Source organism: Cydia pomonella, chromosome 10 (assembly GCF_033807575.1).
Source record: "Cydia pomonella isolate Wapato2018A chromosome 10, ilCydPomo1, whole genome shotgun sequence".
Classification (NCBI taxonomy): domain Eukaryota; kingdom Metazoa; phylum Arthropoda; class Insecta; order Lepidoptera; family Tortricidae; genus Cydia; species Cydia pomonella.
This window is the reverse complement of record NC_084712.1, coordinates 66,481-87,277: the sequence shown is the minus strand read 5'-3', so window position 1 is coordinate 87,277 and position 20,797 is coordinate 66,481. Positions and strand designations below refer to the sequence as shown.

General features: G+C 38.6%; 2 protein-coding genes across 2 annotated transcripts; one reads left to right on the top strand and one right to left on the bottom strand.

Moving 5' to 3' along the window:
- The first annotated feature begins 9,584 nt into the window (after positions 1-9,584).
- Positions 9,585-12,290, top strand: LOC133521776 (deoxynucleoside kinase-like). Its single transcript, XM_061856845.1, has 5 exons — positions 9,585-9,876; positions 10,304-10,473; positions 10,937-11,073; positions 11,382-11,476; positions 11,611-12,290. The coding sequence occupies exons 1-5, from the start codon at positions 9,631-9,633 to the stop codon at positions 11,755-11,757; spliced, it is 795 nt and encodes a 264-aa protein (XP_061712829.1). The 5' UTR covers positions 9,585-9,630; the 3' UTR covers positions 11,758-12,290.
- A 721-nt stretch (positions 12,291-13,011) lies between these two features.
- LOC133521777 (NADH-ubiquinone oxidoreductase subunit 8-like) lies at positions 13,012-20,790 on the bottom strand. The gene is made up of 5 exons (XM_061856846.1): positions 20,686-20,790; positions 20,182-20,390; positions 14,639-14,779; positions 14,290-14,388; positions 13,012-13,859 (listed from the first exon to the last, which is right to left on the bottom strand). Exons 1-5 carry the CDS (start codon positions 20,720-20,722, stop codon positions 13,698-13,700), a joined length of 648 nt encoding a protein of 215 aa, XP_061712830.1. The 5' UTR covers positions 20,723-20,790; the 3' UTR covers positions 13,012-13,697.
- Positions 20,791-20,797: the final 7 nt, after the last annotated feature.

The following is a 20,797-nucleotide window of genomic DNA, read 5'->3' as shown; positions in this document are numbered from 1 at the left end:
ATATATTTTAATGGATGCATAGCTGAATGTGCAAGTCGCAAAATGTGCAGGTTAGGTAAAATGAGCAAATCGCAAAATGTGCAAATCTCACAATGAGCAAACAGCAAAATGTGCAGATCTCATAATGGGCAAATCGCAAAATGTGCAGATCTCATAATGGGCAGATCGCAAAATGTGCAGTTCTCATAATGGGCAGATCGCAAAATGTGCAGATCTCACAATGGGCAGATCGCAAAATGTGCAAGCAGATAATAATATAACTAACTATTAACTAACAACTGTCCCTTCCTATCGTATTGATATGGCTACCGTGTTGGTTACAAATTAACGTTGATTAAATATTCAGATGTCCTTGTTTATTCTATTATTTTCTTCGCGTATTTTATATAATATATTCACCTATCATAGATTATTCTTTTTAACCAATGACTACTTTTAGAAAAGGACAGTGGTCTCTTTTGCTCTCTTTTTCGGCACGTTTTCCTCCTTCAACCCTGTCAAATGAAAATGGACCTTAGTGTGTTTTAATAGAGTGCTCTTATTAACATTTTTGACAGTTAATCTTCCTCCGTATGGAAAAACTTCTTATTTTAAAGTCGTACTAACAACTACACGGGCCCGCCAAGAATCGTTTCCTCTAGGACAAGGTTAAGGTCCAGGTTAAGTTCACGTCCGGATCTGCGGTATCGGCTCTACTCGGGTATTGAACACCCGTGACCCGCCCGGATGAAGAGAATTCAAGAAGACTTCTCATTCTCATCTACGAGTACAGTGTGATCTGCACATATTGCGACCTGCACATTTTACGAATTGCACATTTTGCGACCTGCACATTTTACGATTTGCACATTTTGCGACGTGCACATTTTACGATTTGTACATTTTGCGACCTACTCGTTTTACGATTTGCACATTTTGCGACCTGCTCTTTTTACGATCTACACCTTCTGCGATTTGCATTAGTGCACATTTTGCGACTTGCACATTCAGCTATGCATCCGTTTTAATGGGTTTATTCGGGCACAAACGGTACATATTTCTTATCATTACTATATATACATAATTCATAAACCAATACAGTTGCCACCACTTAATAATCTATTAAAGAAAAACAAAATACGGTATAACCAAACTTTGAATTAACAACGTAAGTCTAATTAGGACAAAGATATCTATTTTTCTATATGTATCATAAGGGGAACGAGAATTGAACATGAAATTATCTATTATATATGAAATTATAATTTAAATGAAATTATCTACAAAATTTTGTGCTAAAAGGTATAAAGACGAGCCTTTATAAAGTATATTTTAATCGAAAACTTCGAGGCCGATTGAAATTTAAGAATTTGTTATAGATTCGAACTGATGTTGATACGACCGTGACGATCGCTCACCCTGATTGCTGAATGCCAAATAAAGTGAAAGTGATGCGTGAATGCGCTCCGATTACCACGACGATCGTCTAACGTCGAACTCATAATAAATAAAGTGAAAGTTATGCGTGGATGTGCGCCGATCACCACGAAGATCGTCTAACGTCAAATCCATAATAAATAAAGTGAAAGTTATGCGTGGATGCGCGCTGATCACCACGACGATCGTCTAACGTCCAACCCATAATAAATACAGTGAAAGTTATGCGTGGATGCGCGCCGATCACCATGACGATCGTCTAACGTCAAACCCATAATAATTAAAGTGAAAGTTATGCGTGGATGCGCGCCGATCACCACGACGATCGTCTAACGTCCAACCCATAATAAATACAGTGAAAGTTATGCGTGGATGCGCGCCGATCACCATGACGATCGTCTAACGTCAAACCCATAATAATTAAAGTGAAAGTTATGCGTGGATGCATGCCGATCACCATCACGACGATCGTCTAACGTCAAAACCATAATAAATCATTAAATTACAATCGACTTCCAAATACTTTAATCAAAAACCTCGGGTAAATCGACATTTTCATAATGAACCCGAGGTATAAAGGGCGCATTAAACTTGTTGACAGCTCAAGTTCAAAAATTAATTAGTTATTTTATGAGTTAGTTTACGAGTCCAACTTAGTTTAGAATGTTAAATAACTGCCTCGAGGGGACCATCAATTCTATTAGCAACAACATTACGGGTAAGTACTTGCTATGTTTTAAGTATCTTACTTTTTATTTACTTTCATTCGTTATTTAATCTAGATTGTGATAACACATTTTTTATGAGAGAAATCTAAATAAACTCATACCTATCTGATGAAAAAAGAAATATCTGAAAGTAGGCATGTGCCCAACGGTGGGACGTGTAACATACGCGTTTTCCCTACCTGTCTACGTAGATTTATTTTATTTCATTGTTAGCCTTCTTCAGTGTCCCACTACTGGGCTAAGGCCTCTCCTCGTTTTCACCACTCGACCCTGTTGTTGGTATTTTCCCACCAAATTGGATAGAATGCGTCTAAGTGTTTACGTAGATAATGAAAAAAATTGCTAAGGACCTCATGCGCAAAGAGCCTATGATTATGAACATCATACATATTATCATCTTAATACCTTTACTTCTGAGCACATTCCTTCTTTTCATTGAAGATATTTTAGAATGCTATTGCTAGACCAATGCTGATTGCTTGGGGATACCTTGAATTGTATCGCAAGGTAACTTCACCGAAAAGCACAAAATTAACAATCCTTATCCCGTTTTATTCTAGCAATGCTGCTATCTACAGAGTTCTCCGTCGCGCAAAAACGATGATCCACAAACAATGCCCGGGAAGCTCGCCCGCGACTCCGGGGTTGTTGGTTGCACAGGCAGGGCGCGTGCGGGTCAGGCCAACGTTGACCTCCTGAACCAATGTTACATGACCTGGAGGCCTGGGCAAGATGACAAACATTCATAGAAAAAAATATATAAATATTCACCGTGACTTTTCATTATTCCGGTATAAAAGGTTTCCTCAAAGGAAGAGATCCCATATTGGGATAACTTTTGCCTTTGTTGTATTTAATTCCCTTTGAAAGTGTATTTCTCGTATTTGTCTTTCTATGTACAATAAACAGTTGCGCGCGGGCGCTTGTTATTGTAAGACGCGTCCTGTCGGTATTTATAAAAACCGGTCGTGTCGCCGCTCCGCACAATAGGTTCGATGCGCTTAGTTGTTCTTTTATATGAATAAAGGCGATAAGCCTATTGAAAATGAGCAAGATGAGTTAAATGAATCTACCAGCTTACCAAATCACGAGAACAGAATGACAAGTAGTAAGAGTAATGAAAAGTTGAATGACATGGAGATGACTGAACATGATCAAGTGAAGAGTTTTACCAACCAAGAGGAAACGAGCAGAGCAGAGAAGAGAAGTAGGGGTGTAGATCCGGAAGAATTATGGATACAGGCAGGTAGACGAGGAAAACTGCTTGCTCGAGTCGTAAACTCAGATTGTGACGACTCCACGAGGGTACCAGAAAATAAATTCGAAGTTAGCATGACGGGAACGGAAATACTGCCTAAACAATTTAAGCTTGCAAAAACGTTAAAAGCGGAAAAAATAAGGGGTGTTGTGCAAATAAAATACGTTAACTTGTACAAAGTGTTAATTCAGTTCTCGACAGAAGAATGTGCAGAAGCACTCATAAATTCCAAGATATTCAACGAAGGTGGATTAAAATGCCAAAAAACATTAGATATAAACCATTCATACGGTGTAATACGGGATATTGATCGTGAATACGCTGAAGACGAAATTTTAGCAAGTTTAAGCTGCAACTCTGCTATTATTCTTAGCGTTAAACGACTCAAGCGTAGAACAGAATCCGGTAAATGGGAGAATAGTGAAGCAATAAGGATTTGTTTTGAAGGGGCGTCAGTACCACCGCATGTTTATTTATTTGATGCAAAAGTGAAAATTGAGTCTTATAGATACCCAGTAACACAGTGTTCCCGCTGCTGGAGATTTGGTCATATGGTGCGCCTGTGCCCGGCCAATCGACCAATTTGTCCAAAATGTGGGAAAAATCATGAAAACTGCGAAAAGATCGATTTTACGTGCAGCAATTGCGGCGGTAGACACATGGCACTGTCCAAAGATTGTCCAATATATATAAGAGAACGAAAAATTCGTGATCTGATGTCCGAGTTTAATTGCTCATACAAAAGAGCGCTGACCTTATACGTTCCTCCCTCGCCTCCTCCTTCAAGAAGCGTTGAAAGTAACTTCCCGATTCCTGGATCTGAAAAAGAAGCAGATGATACGGTGGCGCCGTCATCTTCAACCAGCAGTTCTACGAACACTTCAGATACAGCATCAAAAACGCCCCAATCGTATGCTCAGACAGCGAAAGAAAGGAAGGAAAAAAAGCAAAAAGGTAAGACAGGAAACCGCGAATTAGATTGTAATGCTTATATTCTCGAAGCGACTGATAGAAGTTCATCAATAGAAGGTGGTTCCCATACAGTAAGAGAACAGGAACCAGCGGGAGCTCGAAATAGGCCGGAAAGAAAGCGTACGTTTTCGTGGATAGTGCTTTGGAATAAACTTAAAACACAATTGTTAAATGAAGCGGCACCCTTGGAGGACAGGATAAAGAAATGTATTGACATAATTTGGAAAGCGGCTATATCCTTTGCAGTACAGTACCTATCGGAAATTCCTTGTTTTAGTTTTTTGAACAGTTATGGATAGTAAAGACAGAACCTCCTCAGTAAACGTACTTCAATGGAATGCGCAAAGCCTTAGGCCAAAGAAAACAGAGTTCGAGGCACTTTTATATCAGGAAAAAATTCATGTAGCATTAGTAAGCGAGACCTGGCTGGAGCCGGACAGTTCATTTAGAATCAAAGGTTACAACATATTTCGAAATGATCGTCAGGACGGATACGGGGGTGTAGCTATAATAACTCATTGGTCATTAAAGGCTCAAAGAGCTGAATCCAGAACACGTAACGAACAAATTGAACTAGTGAGCGTCAAGTTAGAGAACTGTGAACACCTCAAAAATATTATATCAGTGTATTGTCCTCCTAATGTAAATACTTCAATGGAAGATTGGAACTATATTTTTTCACAGTCCAATCAACAATCTCTGATAGCCGGGGATTTTAATGCACACCATACTAATTGGTCATCAAAAACAGATACGAGAGGGAAACGTGTATTTGACTCTGCTATAGATAATGACTATGTGTCACTCAACAATGGCAATCCAACTCGTATAAAGCTCATGAACGTAGTACAGAAATCAGCGCCCGATATCTCATTTTGCTCTGCAGATATTGCGCTCAGGTTCGAATGGAAAGTTATGAACGAAAACCTAGGCAGCGATCATATGATGATTAAAATTACTATCGGAGGCATGGCTTACAAACATTCTAAACGGCGCAGGATCTTCGGTCAAGCTGATTGGGCTGGATATAGTAATAAAATTGATGAGAAATTATCGGGGTTTCTCTTACCTTTGGATCACCAAACTGCGTATGACAAATTTATAGAGGTCATAGACGAAGTGGCGGACGAATTCATACCTGTAACTAGAATACCCAGAACTCCATTAAACCCAGCAAAATTTTCGCCCAAGCCTTACTGGACGCAAGATCTATCAAAATTGGTGGCAGAAAGACGCTTAGCTCTAGCTCAGTTCAGGAAAAATCCTACACCCGACAAACTCCACGTCTTACAGATTAAAGTGAATAATGCTCGGGCAGCGATTAAACGACAGAAACAGAAGTCTTGGCAAAAGTTTTGCGACGATATTGACAATGTTACCTCTTCCAGAGAAATGTGGTCAAAAATGAGATGGATCAAAGGCTATAAATCTTCAAGACCTAGTGTAAACAAAGATAAGTTAGAGGTTTTACTCAATGAATTAGCACCAGACTTTGTATCGCCCGAGAAGCCTATATTTTACTCAAGTAACATATTGCTGAATTCACCGGTTACGATACAGGAACTAAACAATTGTGTTAAACGCTCAGACACAGCTCCTGGACCCGACAATGCTTCATATTCTATGATTTACAACCTACCGGAAGTTGGGAAGAAGACTCTGGTTGCATTGTATAATCGATTTTTAGAATCCAGTTTTGTGCCCAAACAGTGGAGGTTAGTAAACATTATTCCTGTACCGAAGCCGGGAAATGGGAATCAGAGTTCAGCAGGTATTCGACCAATAGCTTTGTTATCATGTTATTGTAAAGTTTTCCATACAATTATTACTCGCCGACTTGAATGGTACATCGAAAAAAATGAATGTTTGTCTGGGGAAACTATAGGTTTTAGAAGATCTAGGTCGTGTCTGGACAACTTAGTGAGGATAGTAACTCGAATACAAATAGGTCTTACCACAGGAACCCCCACCGTTGGCTGCTTTATAGACATAAATAGCGCTTATAACAAAATTAACGTAGCTAGCCTTCTATCTATCCTAGATAGTATAGGAGTCGGAGGCAGCTTGTGTAACTACTTGTGGGGTTTTTTGAATCAAAGAAATCTAATAATAGAAACCGGGCAGGAAACTCTTATACGCACCACAGGAATGGGCATAGCACAGGGTGACCCGTTATCGCCGACCCTGTTTAATGCTGCCACAAGCAAAATATGTCATAACATAAAACAGGTGTTCATTTCACAGTACGCTGATGACTTTGTCCTTTACAGCTCGAACAAAAACTTATCACGAGCCATCGCTGACGTACAATGTGCATTGCGCGTATTTTCCAAGTTAATAGAGGACCTGGGGTTAGATATATCTCATAGAAAGACAAAAGTATGTCTTTTTAGCAGGGGAAAAAGAAAGACTGATGTAAAACTATATTTGAATAATGCTAACATCATTCAACAGGTGGACAGCGTCAGATACTTGGGCATGTGGCTAGACAGAAGTTTAAAGTGGGGTAGACATATTAACGAGACTAGAGACAAACTATTTACATATATCAATGTATTTAAGGTACTCGCTGGGGGTAACTGGGGCATTCATCCTACACATTTGAGGCGCCTATACATAACGATTATTCGCAGTAGGATCGATTATTGCAGTTTCTTATATGATACTAGCATCAATAACCATTTAAACAAACTTAACACGGTGCAAAACCTAGCAATGCGCGTAATTGGGGGTTTTATCAGAACAACTCCCATACAAGCGATGGAGAGTGAGCTGTGTCTCCCTCCTTTACACATGCGTAGAAGGTATTTAGCGGTTAAATTTTGGCTGAGATCTCAAGCGTTTAAAAACAACATAACAAGTGAGGTTGTTAAACAGTTAGACAGTTCGTGTAACCATAGATACTGGGTTAGAAAAAAAATACCTCTTTTGGTTAGTACACTTAGAGCCTATAAACAGTACCCAATTCAATCGGCGAGTAAATTACCTATGTATTCTTTGAGTAATTGGATTACTTCTTTTGATTTATCGCAAAACATTAGGTTGAATATTGAAGGGGTTAACGTTGCTAAAAAACAGTTATGCGCAGTCACTTTAAAAAACAAATGCAGTATGTTACTGGGTAGGGAGTATGCTACATATTACAAGATTTTTACCGATGGTTCCAGGGAGGAAACCGGTTCTGGCGCGGCTTTCTTCGACCCGCAATTAGACCTACGTGCTAAATTTAAAATAAGTGCAAACATATCAATAATGCATACTGAATTAATTGCTGTTTCAGAATCTTTAGCGTATATATTATCGGTGGACTATAATCAATTTGTCATCTTATCTGACTCTAAAAGTGCTTTATTACATTTGGCTCGGTTAACCTCGAGAAGTCGAGGTCTACCGATAGCCTATCATATCTTGGAAACCATCGGTAAAATCCAAGCTGCGAATAAAAAAGTTGTGATGCAGTGGGTACCCTCACATATAGGCCTAATGGGTAACGAGGAAGCAGACCTCGCCGCCAAACTAGCCATCAGTGAAGGAAATGATTATGAATGTTTACCAATGCACAATGAGATCTTGAGAGCAGCAAAAGAAAAGTGCCGTCTACAATGGAAGGAATATTACGATGAGCGGTCATTAACTAAAGGAATTTGGTATAAAACCATTCAACACGATCTTCCTCGTTACCCATGGTTTGAAAAATTAAAAATAAAACGCAAGTACATTGTATCACTGCTTCGACTGCGTACTGGACACATACCTTCTAATAAATTCAAATATCTTATGAAGTTATCAGATTCATCTAATTGCCTAGATTGCAATATGGTTGAGGATGTTGTACACGTACTGACGGAATGTGTCCGGAGCGCTGCCCAGCGACGCGATCGTGTCAGTGGTAATGGTAGTAACGTAGGATGGTGTAACAGTGCCTTGGCCTCACCATCATCAGATGATGCTAAGGAACTGCTTAAAATTTATTTTTCCTCATTGTTAAATGTTACCTAGAGTCATACATGTAATTTTTTGGATTACGGGGGTGGCTTAGCGTAAAGCTAAAACTCCCAGGTAAAATAAATGAAAAAAAAAAAAAAAAAAAAAATGTACAATAAAGAATATACATACATACATATTTTTTATACGAAGGCCGGGAAAGAGCGAATTGTCGACCGAGCGTAGTGGGCCATTTTATGAATACCTACACGGCCATTAATTTCTACCACGGCCGAGTTATGTTTAAAGTCGACTGCTTTTCTCAAAAATGCGTGGATATAAAACTTAAAACACACGGTGATCACGCTCACTACTGCGCTGGTCTAGCCGGCCTAGCGGCCCGATTCGAAGAATGAAATACGATAACAATAAGTTCTCATTTAGATATCGTTTGTATGTCGTATAATTGACAGAAGCAGTTCGATTCGGGTAACCAATGTCACTTTAACGTTAGAAATATAGTAAGTAGATAGATCTTATTGGGATCACAGCGGAATTGAAATAAACGTCAATTTTGACATGTCGTTTAGTTATCGATCTTTCCAAGATCTTAAACGTGTCTTAATTATTCTTCGAAACGGGCCGTATAAGGCTACACTACTTCATTACAGACGCGCCATGTGTAAGCGCGCGCAGCCCACACCCTTATTATGACGAACGTACTCGTAATAACAACATTTTCAGGCAAATAATAAATGTAATTTACCTAAATTGTCGTATCTCCAGAACTCGGTAAGCGTTTGGAGTGTGTTTGGGGCGACAATGCGCTCGTTATCCCATTATAACGACATATAATGAGCCGGGCACTTTAATTACGTGCGGACTGCTCTGTTATCTGGGGCCGACGGGAATTAGTGCGCAACATAACTATACATTTCTGACAGAATAGATTTTTATGATGGCTTATATTTTATAGTATAATTTTAGTATTAAGATATCCTAGTGAAAAGTGTTTTATTTTTTTTTTACTATTTTGTTTTTTTTTTATGTAACTGAATCAAGCCACATTTAAAAAGGTTTGTTTAAAGATTTTAGAGATAAGTAAGTTTGTAAGTAAGTAAATCTTAACTATAACAAAAATGGTTTGTTTGTTGTACAAGTACCTGCCATTACCGGATGCTCATTTTTGGCGATTTATTGAATGTATTACGCGTTTTTATTAAGAGCTCAAACAATCTGCCATTTTGACATTGACAGTTGTTTTTGATGCAGCGCTAGATTTGCCGCCGTTTCTCTCTGAATATTGTGATGTTTTCTATTTTGGCATGGTAGATGCAATTTATTTTTATATTTAAATGCCACAGGTCACTCGGTTTAATATATATATATTATCTAAGTTCAAAAAAGGCTTATTTCGCAACTATATCAAGTATAATGTCTCAAATGAAATCAGTGGGCTCCGCTGCCCGTTTGGCGGGCTCTCGGCCCTTTAGAGTGTCCATCGAAGGCAACATTGGCTCCGGGAAGTCGACTTGTATCAAGTTCTTTCAGAAATACCGCAACGTTGAGGCACATCCGGTGAGTTATTGAGATACTTAATTTTGTTAACCATTAAGATCCAACATAATATCTGTATGACTTATTAGTGCTTAAAAGCGAAATGTTGCTTACATATTAATCTAAAAGCTTCTAGGTCCCACAGTAAGTATCTACCATTACAAATTGCAACACCTATTCTAATAATAAAGCCATCAGAACATGTAAATTTCATTTGAATATTTTGTAATTATAATATATCTGTGCAACTCTCTCTCTCTGCAGCAAGCAGTCTCCATTAGCCTCTGCCTGCAGAAACCCTCATCCAGGCCCCATACAAGCTAATATATATCTGAAGGGTGAACCTAACCTGTATCCAAAGCACTCATTTTGACTAAAAGTTGTAGGGAGGACTAATGTCAACCTTATAAAACAGTGGTTTGAAAACTAACACACATTTGATCTGCAGGAACCCTTAGATGAGTGGAGGAATGTTGGTGGCCACAATCTGCTGGGACTGTTGTATGGGAATGTGCACAAGTGGACCTTCCCGTTCCAGCACTATGTGCATCTGAGCCGCCTCAAGATACAGATCAGTCCACCCTCGCACCCGGGAATCACTGTCAAGATGTTTGAGAGGTAAAATTCTTTGGTGCGGATTGTAGTAAGACACTTTTTAGGGCACATTTCATGATGTATTCCTATTTGCCAACCCACAAATGGGAATGATTTATATGCAGCGACTCTTCCCACTTGTACCTAGCATACAGGGAATACATCAATTTCATGTATAGACCCATTTAAGACTAATTTATTTACTTACTATGCCTCTTAAAATTGATATTAATAGAGTCCCTAAAACCTGCAGTTTATAAAAGTAAGGGTTTGACAAACTTGAGTGCCATAGGGTTAAACTGAGTGCCCACTTTCTTCCTTTTCATTAACTAATAATTTAGCATGAGCTTCCTGCTTCCTTTCTGCCTGCTGAATGGTATGACCCTTCACTCCTGGTCCCTATTCATGTACCAGACCGTGTGGTCATCAGCTCTTCTACTTTTATTCTGTGAGGCAAAATGTCGTAATTTAACTATATTTGATGCAGGTCAGTACAGAACAGCCGGCACTGCTTCGTAGAGAACGCCAAGAAGCAGAACTACCTGGAGGATGCAGAGTACCAAGTTCTGATGACCTGGTTTGATTACTCCGAGAAGAATCTCGACATCAGCCTGGATCTTATAGGTGAGTTTGAAACCCAAACATTAGGTTAGTTACACATTCAAAATTTTATGTTTTCTAGGTGATCCAACTAGACACTATTATCTGTAGTTCTTAAGGGGTCATTTAGATGGTGCATGAACTTGCATGAGATTTCAGTTACATCGTGGCCTATTCAATTTACATCTAATTTGGCTGATCAATGAAATTAAATGAAACAACATCGTAATTTCAAACACTTCAGAAAGATGGGATTCCCTATTTCATGGATTTGGGTGATTTTGATTTACGTAAATATACTTTAGGGTTTTCTACAACAAATTATGTTGCAGTGTATCTGCGGACCACCCCACAAGTTGTGTACGAACGCATGCTGCGGCGCGCGCGCGCCGAGGAGGCCGCCGTGCCGCTCGAGTACCTGCAGGAAGTGAGTTGCATTACACGCTTTAGATGAAACTAATCCACTATTATCTATCTCTGTCGCACACGCATATCTATATTACTATCCCGCTCGCACTGTGCAGTTATGTCCTCACTGTAAAGATTGTAACTGACGTGCAGGTGCACGACTCGTACGAGAGCTGGCTGAGCTCGGGCTCCGTGGGCTGCGAGGTGCTCGCCGTCGACGCGGACCGCGGCCTGGGCCTCGTGGCGGAGGACCTGGAGAGGTACTCCTACAAGATCCTCGGCGGGAACCACACCAACTGACGCCAGGGGCCTTGGCTTCCAAGTGCTGTCCACATCAGCTGACGCCAAAAACTTCATATGCCGTATATGTGATGTTTACGCAACCTCTGGCTAAATAATCGATTGTATTAGATGTGTAGTGTCCCTAAGTTTGACAGCTGACGACGGCAAAGATGGCGCAATATTTATAATTTGTCGTACCTAACTAAATTGTCAACCATTAACCAGAGTCACCGAATAAGGGGCCGTACAGCGATATCTACTTCAGCTGTCGAGGCACAAATTATTCAGACTTTATACTCTTCTACTACTAACAACTTTACTCTAAATATCTAACGTAAGAAAAGCCCCTGTGAAATACGTACCAATGTGATCCTATAATGTATTCTGTAAACGCTAGCAATACTCGTGAAAGCAGAGCCACAATACCATTTCTAATATCAACTTTTACTGTATCGCTGTGCTGCTTATTTTATATAACGTTACCTATAATTCGTTTTTTTACCATTAGAAAAATAAGTCAAATATGTAACAATTATAAATCATATACGATCTTTTACATTCTTTTGCTTTCATGAGTAATATAAACATCTTTTTAAAACGTTTTGAAATAACGAACTGTAGCATTAATTAATTTACAAGTATTTTAAGCCATGGACTGAGTAGTGATAATTAAATATTGCTTTATTGATAAATTGTTGACCAAAACTTTGCAAACCGTATTTTTATGTTGTTATTTATGGCACATGGCACTGCATCCGATTCGCACGTATAAGTGTGTCACGCGTATTTGTTAATAAACTATAAATAACATTTAAAATAAATAGAAGTATTTGCAAATGTTTTTGTTGTATATGTTTATAATAGCCGGGTCCACACAGAGCGAGCGAGCGAGCACGTACGTGCCTCGGCCGAGGCGGCGCGTGCGTTGTGCTCGGCCGAGCGCGCCGCCTCGGCCGAGGCACGTCTACACTGGCCGGTTTGTGCGTGAGGAAAATTGCCTCGCACGTACGTGCTCGCTCGCTCGCTCTGTGTGGACCCGGCTATTTACTAATGATTACCTCATTAATTAGTTATGTTTTATGTCAATTAAATTTATTAAATCAAATAATAGAATAAATTATTTTCATCTGTAGTACTTTTTTTTATCTTATGCTATCCTAGTATCCTACCAATGAAAGTATTAGAAAAAGTTTGTCTGTACGACGTAAAATGTACATAATTATATACCCCCAAGAAAAACAGTATTTGAGAATATCAGTAAAAGAACAGTGATAACTGAGATATTGATTTATTATCACAAAAGAATAACTTAATATTTCTATATTTAAGAGCTATTTTGCGCCGAGCTCAAATATTTACATTTATTACTTACAGCTGTCACATGGATCATTTCTACAGCTAGTGAAACACTTGTACCACCGGCTAGATGAAATTGAACATTATTTTAACTAACTAAAGGCTGACTTTACCACTAAAGGGTATTCGCGTACCTTTGGAAATTGGGTAATCCCGAAAATCACGTAAAGTAATAAGCTAATAAAGGTTTCTTTTTAGAAGTTTCTTTCACTTGTATTGCTTTTTCCTTTTGGAAATACCCAAATACATTTCATGTACGATAAAACATGTCTTTAAACCGAAGAATATCTTCAAAAGCTCAGTGCAAGTCGGCTCCTAAAGCTATGCGAGTGAGGTGGGCACTTGACAGTTCAGCGGTAGAGATGGTCGGCGCGGATGTTGACAGTTCAGCGGTAGAGATGGTCGGCGCGGATGTTGACAGTTCAGCGGTAGAGATGGTCGGCGCGGATGTTGACAGTTCAGCGGTAGAGATGGTCGGCGCGGATGTTGACAGTTCAGCGGTAGAGATGGTCGGCGCGGATGTTGACAGTTCAGCGGTAGAGATGGTCGGCGCGGATGTTGACAGTTCAGCGGTAGAGATGGTCGGCGCGGATGTTGACAGTTCAGCGGTAGAGATGGTCGGCGCGGATGTTGGAGGCGATCTCGGCCTCCCACTTGTCGCCGTTGAGCAGCAGCTTCTCCTTGTTGTAGAGCAGCTCCTCGTGCGTCTCCGTCGAGAACTCGAAGTTCGGGCCCTCCACGATGGCGTCCACCGGGCACGCCTCCTGTAAGACCACGTTATTACTCTCATTTCATGTACATTGGTTATTTTTCTCAAATTTTCTTATATGTGTATCGAGAGAGTGTTTCAACTTTGACAAAAATGCTATCTGACTATTCTCTGCAGTATGCATTTTTATACCGATTTTCATGAAATTTGCTAGCAGGCTTTATATTAATTAATGGCAAAGTCTACAGCTCGCAGAGCTACTATTACATAATTATCAGCTTGTTTATTTCACGCTAAAATGAAGATTAAGATAAATAATGTAAGGCTCATACTTAGAACCTCTTGAGAGGAAGACAAAATTTCTTTTCAGCTCTTTATCAGTCAAAGATCCAGGGCCGATCCCTGGACATGCCGATATTTTTGCCAAAAATTCAGAAAATTTAAATGAATGATGAGGTATAAGGAGTACAAGGTAGACGTGTAACCTGGCAGAAGCCGCAGTAGATGCACTTGGTCATGTCGATGTCGTACCGCGTGGTGCGGCGCGAGCCGTCCGCGCGCTCCTCCGCCTCGATCGTGATGGCCTGCGGGGCACACTGCTTTGTAACTTTGTAATAACTAACAGTGGAAATCAGTTTTTTCAAGTGATTTTAACTATCTAATACCCAATTTGTTCAAAGACCAAACAAGGACTGGAGGTGTTGTGTGCTATCTGTAAAATTGCATGGACACTTTATGAATACATTCATTAATAAAGAGGCCAAGTAGCTGGGGAATAGCCTTCTGTTTAATGTCTCGAATGGCTTCATTCTGAAACGTACTGTAGTGACTAACCTGCGCGGGGCAGATAGCTTCGCACAGCTTGCAAGCTATGCAGCGCTCCTCGCCGGAGGGGTAGCGGCGCAGCGCGTGTTCCCCTCTGAACCGCGGGGACAGTGGCCCCTTCTCGAATGGGTAGTTAATGGTTGCAGGTTCCTGGAAGCATTTTTTATCTATAACCATTTCTGATGACATTCTTCACGACAAAGATGGATTGACGATATAAGAGAGGTGGCAGGTTTAACATAAGTATCTATAGTTTTTCTTAATCTATGATAACCGATTCTCATTGACCTGACGATTGACTTTGGGCAAAGGCCCCCCCAATCTTCTCCACTCTTCCTATTTTGCATATCTGGTGCATGTTTTAGTTTTACCAGAATGGAGGAGGCTTTTACCCTCAGAGGGGCCACATAACAAAGATGGAAGAAATAGTTGTAAATTAGAAATACATTGCCAAACTTGTTAAGTGGAAAAAAGCTTTAATAATAATAATAATAACCCCTGATGGAAAAAGAGGGGGCTGTTATTGTTTTTATTTATTTATATAGCAATTTGTTTCCCATCACATAATTGTTTAAGAGGAATTCCTAGTTGCGATTTTTCCATACAAACGCTCTCGACTGATTCCTCCCTGGATTTTTAACCTAGAGCAGTGATTTTTTCAAATAAGATCAATATCTGTGCCGCTATGTTTTGCTTTTTTGGATTATTTTATTTTGAAGAAAGATACAGCGCCTCGAAAATCGCAAAAACGGCTCAATTGAATTGGCTGTAAAAAAAGGCACAGTATACAAATATGACAAAAAATATCCAAAAAATCAAAACATAGCGGCATAGATTATTTCTTCCTCTTGCAATTTCCAAAATTTCATAATGATTAGTTGCGTTTTGGAGGAGGAAACAGTCGAGAGCGAAACCTCGATTTTTGAGTTTTTTGCGAGTGAATTTCGGTCCGAGCTGCAGTTGTCCTTATCGCACGAAAACCGGTACTGTTTTAAAGAACCGGGATTTCCCGGTACTTTCGGAACTGGTCTAATTATTTCATTATTTTAAATAAAACGACAGCATTTTGCGATTTGACCACCTTTCGTATTATAATTTAATAATCACATTTTCTTTTATTACGTAGTAGGCAATTTTTTTTAGAAATATAGTATTTTACCTTGCTCACACTTGTGCGTCACAAGTAAAAGACTTTGATGTTTGCCACTAGATAGCAAATTTAATGAAATTACATCGACGATGGGATTTATATAAGTATCGCAGTCGTATTGTATAATCCGCCGTATTACATTACGGCTAGCCGATATCAAAATAAGGGCCATTTTGAAATGCGGCGGTTCAACGATTAAGGTACCTATGTTGGGTAAATACCGGATGCGGGTGAAGAACGTAGGACATTCATTTCCCCCTAATTTGGCTTTATTTTTTAATGTTGGCAACATTGTGTAAGTCGCCATTTCATTGCGCCTCGACTGTCAGTGTTCCCGCGTCGCTCAGGGAGTCGGGCTTGTGCTATGTGCAATCACAGAGAGCAAGGTAAATTTCGCGAATTCTTCCTTCTATCCGATCTTCGCTCTGTAATTTATTTTGCGTATTGTGATGAAACTGTGTTTGTTTTTGTAATTGTGTTAACAGACCTAGCACTGCTGTAGACCGATATCCGATCTTGACCCTTCCAGGTAAAGATCGGACCAGAAACAATCAGATCTTTACCTATTTAAAAGACAACAGTGATTATCAAACTTTAAATTTTCTTCAATTTACCTACTGACCTTAATTATCACATTTATTGTTTTCTTGATCACACTTTCGTACCATTATTTTTATCCAGTACCACTACCAGCGCGACAGTTACTGACAATGTAATTTTTTTAATTTCCGCAACCCAAAGGTTGCCTTTCAGCGATAAGACCGCATGTTGTTTACCTGTGCTTATGTGTATGTTTTCTTTTATTGAGGTGTGCAATAAAGAGTATTTATATTGTATAGGGATGATGATACATGTTGAAATTTATAACAAAATCGAGTAAAATAGATACCAAATGAGCAATTTTTCGCAATAAAGTACCTACACATACGGATGCATATGTAGATGTGCACGCATACATACATTGCTAGTTTCGGATACAAAATAGAGATAGGGCTTCGAAATTAGTTTCCTTAAAATGCTTCAAGAGGGCTCTCTTTTCCGATATATTTACTTTACTCTTTACATACGATCCTTACATTTTATCAAAAAAAAAAAGATTGTATATCAACTATTGCAAAATTAAACCAACAAAATCGCAATTTTAATTATTTTCCATACTTCAAGATGGGCTTTCAGTGACCTTGACCTTTTTAAAGAACTACTTAGTCTTTTAGATTTCTAAGTTTGATTCTTATTTTTTTGGCGACCTTCATTAAAAATGACTGGGCGCGATTTTTTTTTTTTTTTTATTTTTGTCCCTCCTACTTAAGTACTTAATATCTTCCAGTACATTCCATTCAATAAACAATACATTTACACTTTCCCTAAACCTGTATAGTTCACGAAATCTTAAATTGTCAAAACTTCGCAACGTATCTATTATTTCAGTGGTTTTTTTTTATTACTTCGGGTAAACCTTACAATAAGAGGTTTCTTAGCACATTGTTTACTTATCAAATTGCCTTATGACATAGGTATCAAAGTTTGAGAGCCACAATTTTACCAATTTTTGTATCAGGGTTAAGATCGGATACAAAAGGGTAGACACCGGACCTATTTCTTTGTGATACCTTATTCTCTTTCCATTAGAAGCAACTTTTTTTCACCATCCAATGTTCTCCCTTGATGGCAAAACACTCGTTACCCTAAGAAAAGTATGTCTCATCTTTACACAGGTACAAAACTAAAACCGTTCTATATTGAAGATTACCAAAATTCAGGCCGAATCTACGGTTATTATTTAACGATTCACTACGTACTTCAAGAATCTGTCACGTGTTGAGATCTCGAAAAAACATTTTTTCACGAGTTCTCTCTATTGGTCCCAGATTGTCATTGCGATACGTTCTTCAATAAGGCGGCTCAAGTTTAGCCCCATCGTACTACAAGTTAAATAGATTGTAGTTTAACCATAGGTATATTTATACCTACTTACAAAATTTCACAACACACCATGATCACTCCCAACTTACTGATACGGATAGGTACAGTCAAGTGTAAAAATATGGGTGTACACATCTTACTCAAAAATATGTCCCATAGCATCTTATTCCAGTGTAATAAGAGCGTAGTACCATATTTATGAGACGATTCTTTCGATACATATTTTTGCACTTGACTGTACGACGACAACCAAAGCTGAGACATCATTCTTTTTTGCAGTTTTTACCTATATGGTAATTAATATCAATCAATCATTTATTATTTCGTCATCATAGGTGAAAAATACATTTAGTACAGGTGATAGGGTGTAATAGATACAGTATAATAAAAACAATATTACGTGGTAACAACAAAAACAACTTGCGTCGGGCAGCGCAGAATAAATTCCGTCCGGCTCGCGGGCGATGTCGACGGAACGGCGCACAATGAGCGAGCGCACGAGTCTCGCGTCTGTGTGCGCGCACTCACACTTAGATAGCTCCGGCACCCGCCCACCGCAGCGCGACAGAAACATAGCTTCAAAAATTCGAGATTTGAAAAGTTGCTCAGCTAGGAATTGCTCTTAATGCACTATTGATTTGTTTAATCATTATTTTCTTGTATAGGAAACCCTAGTTGGGTATAGGTATAGGCTGTTATTGTTATATTAATGTATACGCAAAAAGTCATTTTGCAAGCATACTATAAATCAAGCAATTATATCTTTTTTTAGGGTTCCGTAGCCAAATGGCAAAAAACGGAACCCTTATAGATTCGTCATGTCCGTCTGTCTGTCCGATTCTGTCACAGCCACTTTTTTCCGAAACTATAAGAGCTGTACTGTTCAAACTTAGTAAGTGGATGTATTCTATGAACCGCATTAAGATTTTCACACAAAAATAGAAAAAAAACAATAAATTTTGGGGGTTCCCCATACTTAGAACTGAAACTCAAAAAATCTTTTTTCATCAAACCCATACGTGTGGGGTATCTATGGATAGGTCTTCAAAAATGATATTGAGGTTTCTAATATCATTTTTTTCTAAACTGAATAGTTTGCGCGAGAGATACTTCCAAAGTGGTAAAAAGTGTGTCCCCCCCCCCCCGTAACTTCTAAAATAACAGAATGAAAAATCTAAAAAAAATATATGATATACATTGCCATGTAAACTTCCACCGAAAATTGGTTTGAACGAGATCTAGTAAGTAGTTTTTTTTTAATACGTCATGAAATTTAAAAAAAATATTTTTTTTCATCATACCCATACGTGTGGGGTATCTATGGATAGGTCTTCAAAAATGATATTAAGGTTTCTAATATTATTTTTTTCTAAACTGAATAGTTTGCGCGAGAGAACCTTCCAAAGTGAAAAAAAGTGTGTCCCCCCCCCTGTAACTTCTAAAATAACAGAATGAAAAATCTAAAAAAAATATATGATATACATTGCCATGTAAACTTCCACCGAAAATTGGTTTGAACGAGATCTAGTAAGTAGTTTTTTTTTAATACGTCATGAAATTAAAAAAAAAAATTTTTTTTCATCATACCCATACGTGTGGGGTATCTATGGATAGGTCTTCAAAAATGATATTAAGGTTTCTAATATTATTTTTTTCTAAACTGAATAGTTTGCGCGAGAGAACCTTCCAAAGTGAAAAAAAGTGTGTCCCCCCCCCTGTAACTTCTAAAATAACAGAATGAAAAATCTAAAAAAAATATATGATATACATTGCCATGTAAACTTCCACCGAAAATTGGTTTGAACGAGATCTAGTAAGTAGTTTTTTTTTAATACGTCATAAAATTAAAAAAAAATTTTTTTCGTCAAACATATACGTGTGGGGTATCTATGGATAGGTCTTCAAAAATGATATTTAGGTTCCTAATATCATTTTTTTCTAAACTGAATAGTTTGTGCGAGAGACACTTCCAAAGTGGTAAAATGTGTGTCCAAAGTGGTAAAATGTTGAACAAGATCTAATAAGAAGATTTTTTTTTAATACGTCTTAAATTGTACGGAACCCTTCATGCGCGAGTCCGACTCGCACTTGGCCGCTTTTTTATACTATGTCACATACGTAAAAGAGCATTGTAAAAATAAACTACAGTGTAAGCTCTATATAGCAACACTCAAGGGATTGGGCGTTCTTTGATGCTATACTTCTTCTCTTCTCCTTTTAAAATATGGTCCATTGAGTTTTCGTCATTAAAAGAGAAATTAATATTAAAGCAAAGCAACTATAGCCAACAAATGTAGACATTATAGGGAGTAAATCTTTCTATTTCATACTGGTTACACACACGTTTAGATTTCCTTAGGCTTACAGTTATACACATAATAATATCTCAAACCTTTGCATAAGACAGCTGTTTTGAAAAAATATACATTTTCACAGATTTCACTAAATAATTGCACCAAAGTATAGCTTTTAAACATACCTTAAATATATGAGCCAAGGTGACAGCGAAGCCTCTGGCGAGCTCCGTCCAGAACATGGTCTGTGCAGCCTTGTCGGACAGCGCCTTGAACGACATGTCCTGCGGCTCGGCGTTCACGTACATGTAGCCTTTCTCCTGCAGCGGGTACTCGCCTGCCGCCTTGCCCGCCGGCGCGCTGTACGCGCGGCTCAGTGCGCCGCAAGCGCGCACTACAACACACTCATTTTCTATACTTGGTCAATTTAAAAGGGCAAGCAATAAGTTAGTTTTATTACCGAATTGTGGCCAAGTAGGAATGATAAACTCAAGAGCCTAATGTAAGTAGTGTATAATATATGAAATCACGCCGCAATTTCGGTATATTAATAGAATTTTTCAATAGTAAATACGCAGAAGAGGTTATAAACAACACAGTTGCGTAATCGATATATTAATGCAAAAATATCGAAAAGGCGCTTTCGGGGAAGAATATTAATGATAGATTGAATCAAACACTGTTATTACCTCGCGTAGTTACGGAAAATATTTTAGCTAAGGACATATTTAAGCCCTATTTAGAAATAATGAATTTTGACGAGTGAAACTTCAAACTGCTGTCAAAACTCAAAATAGAGTA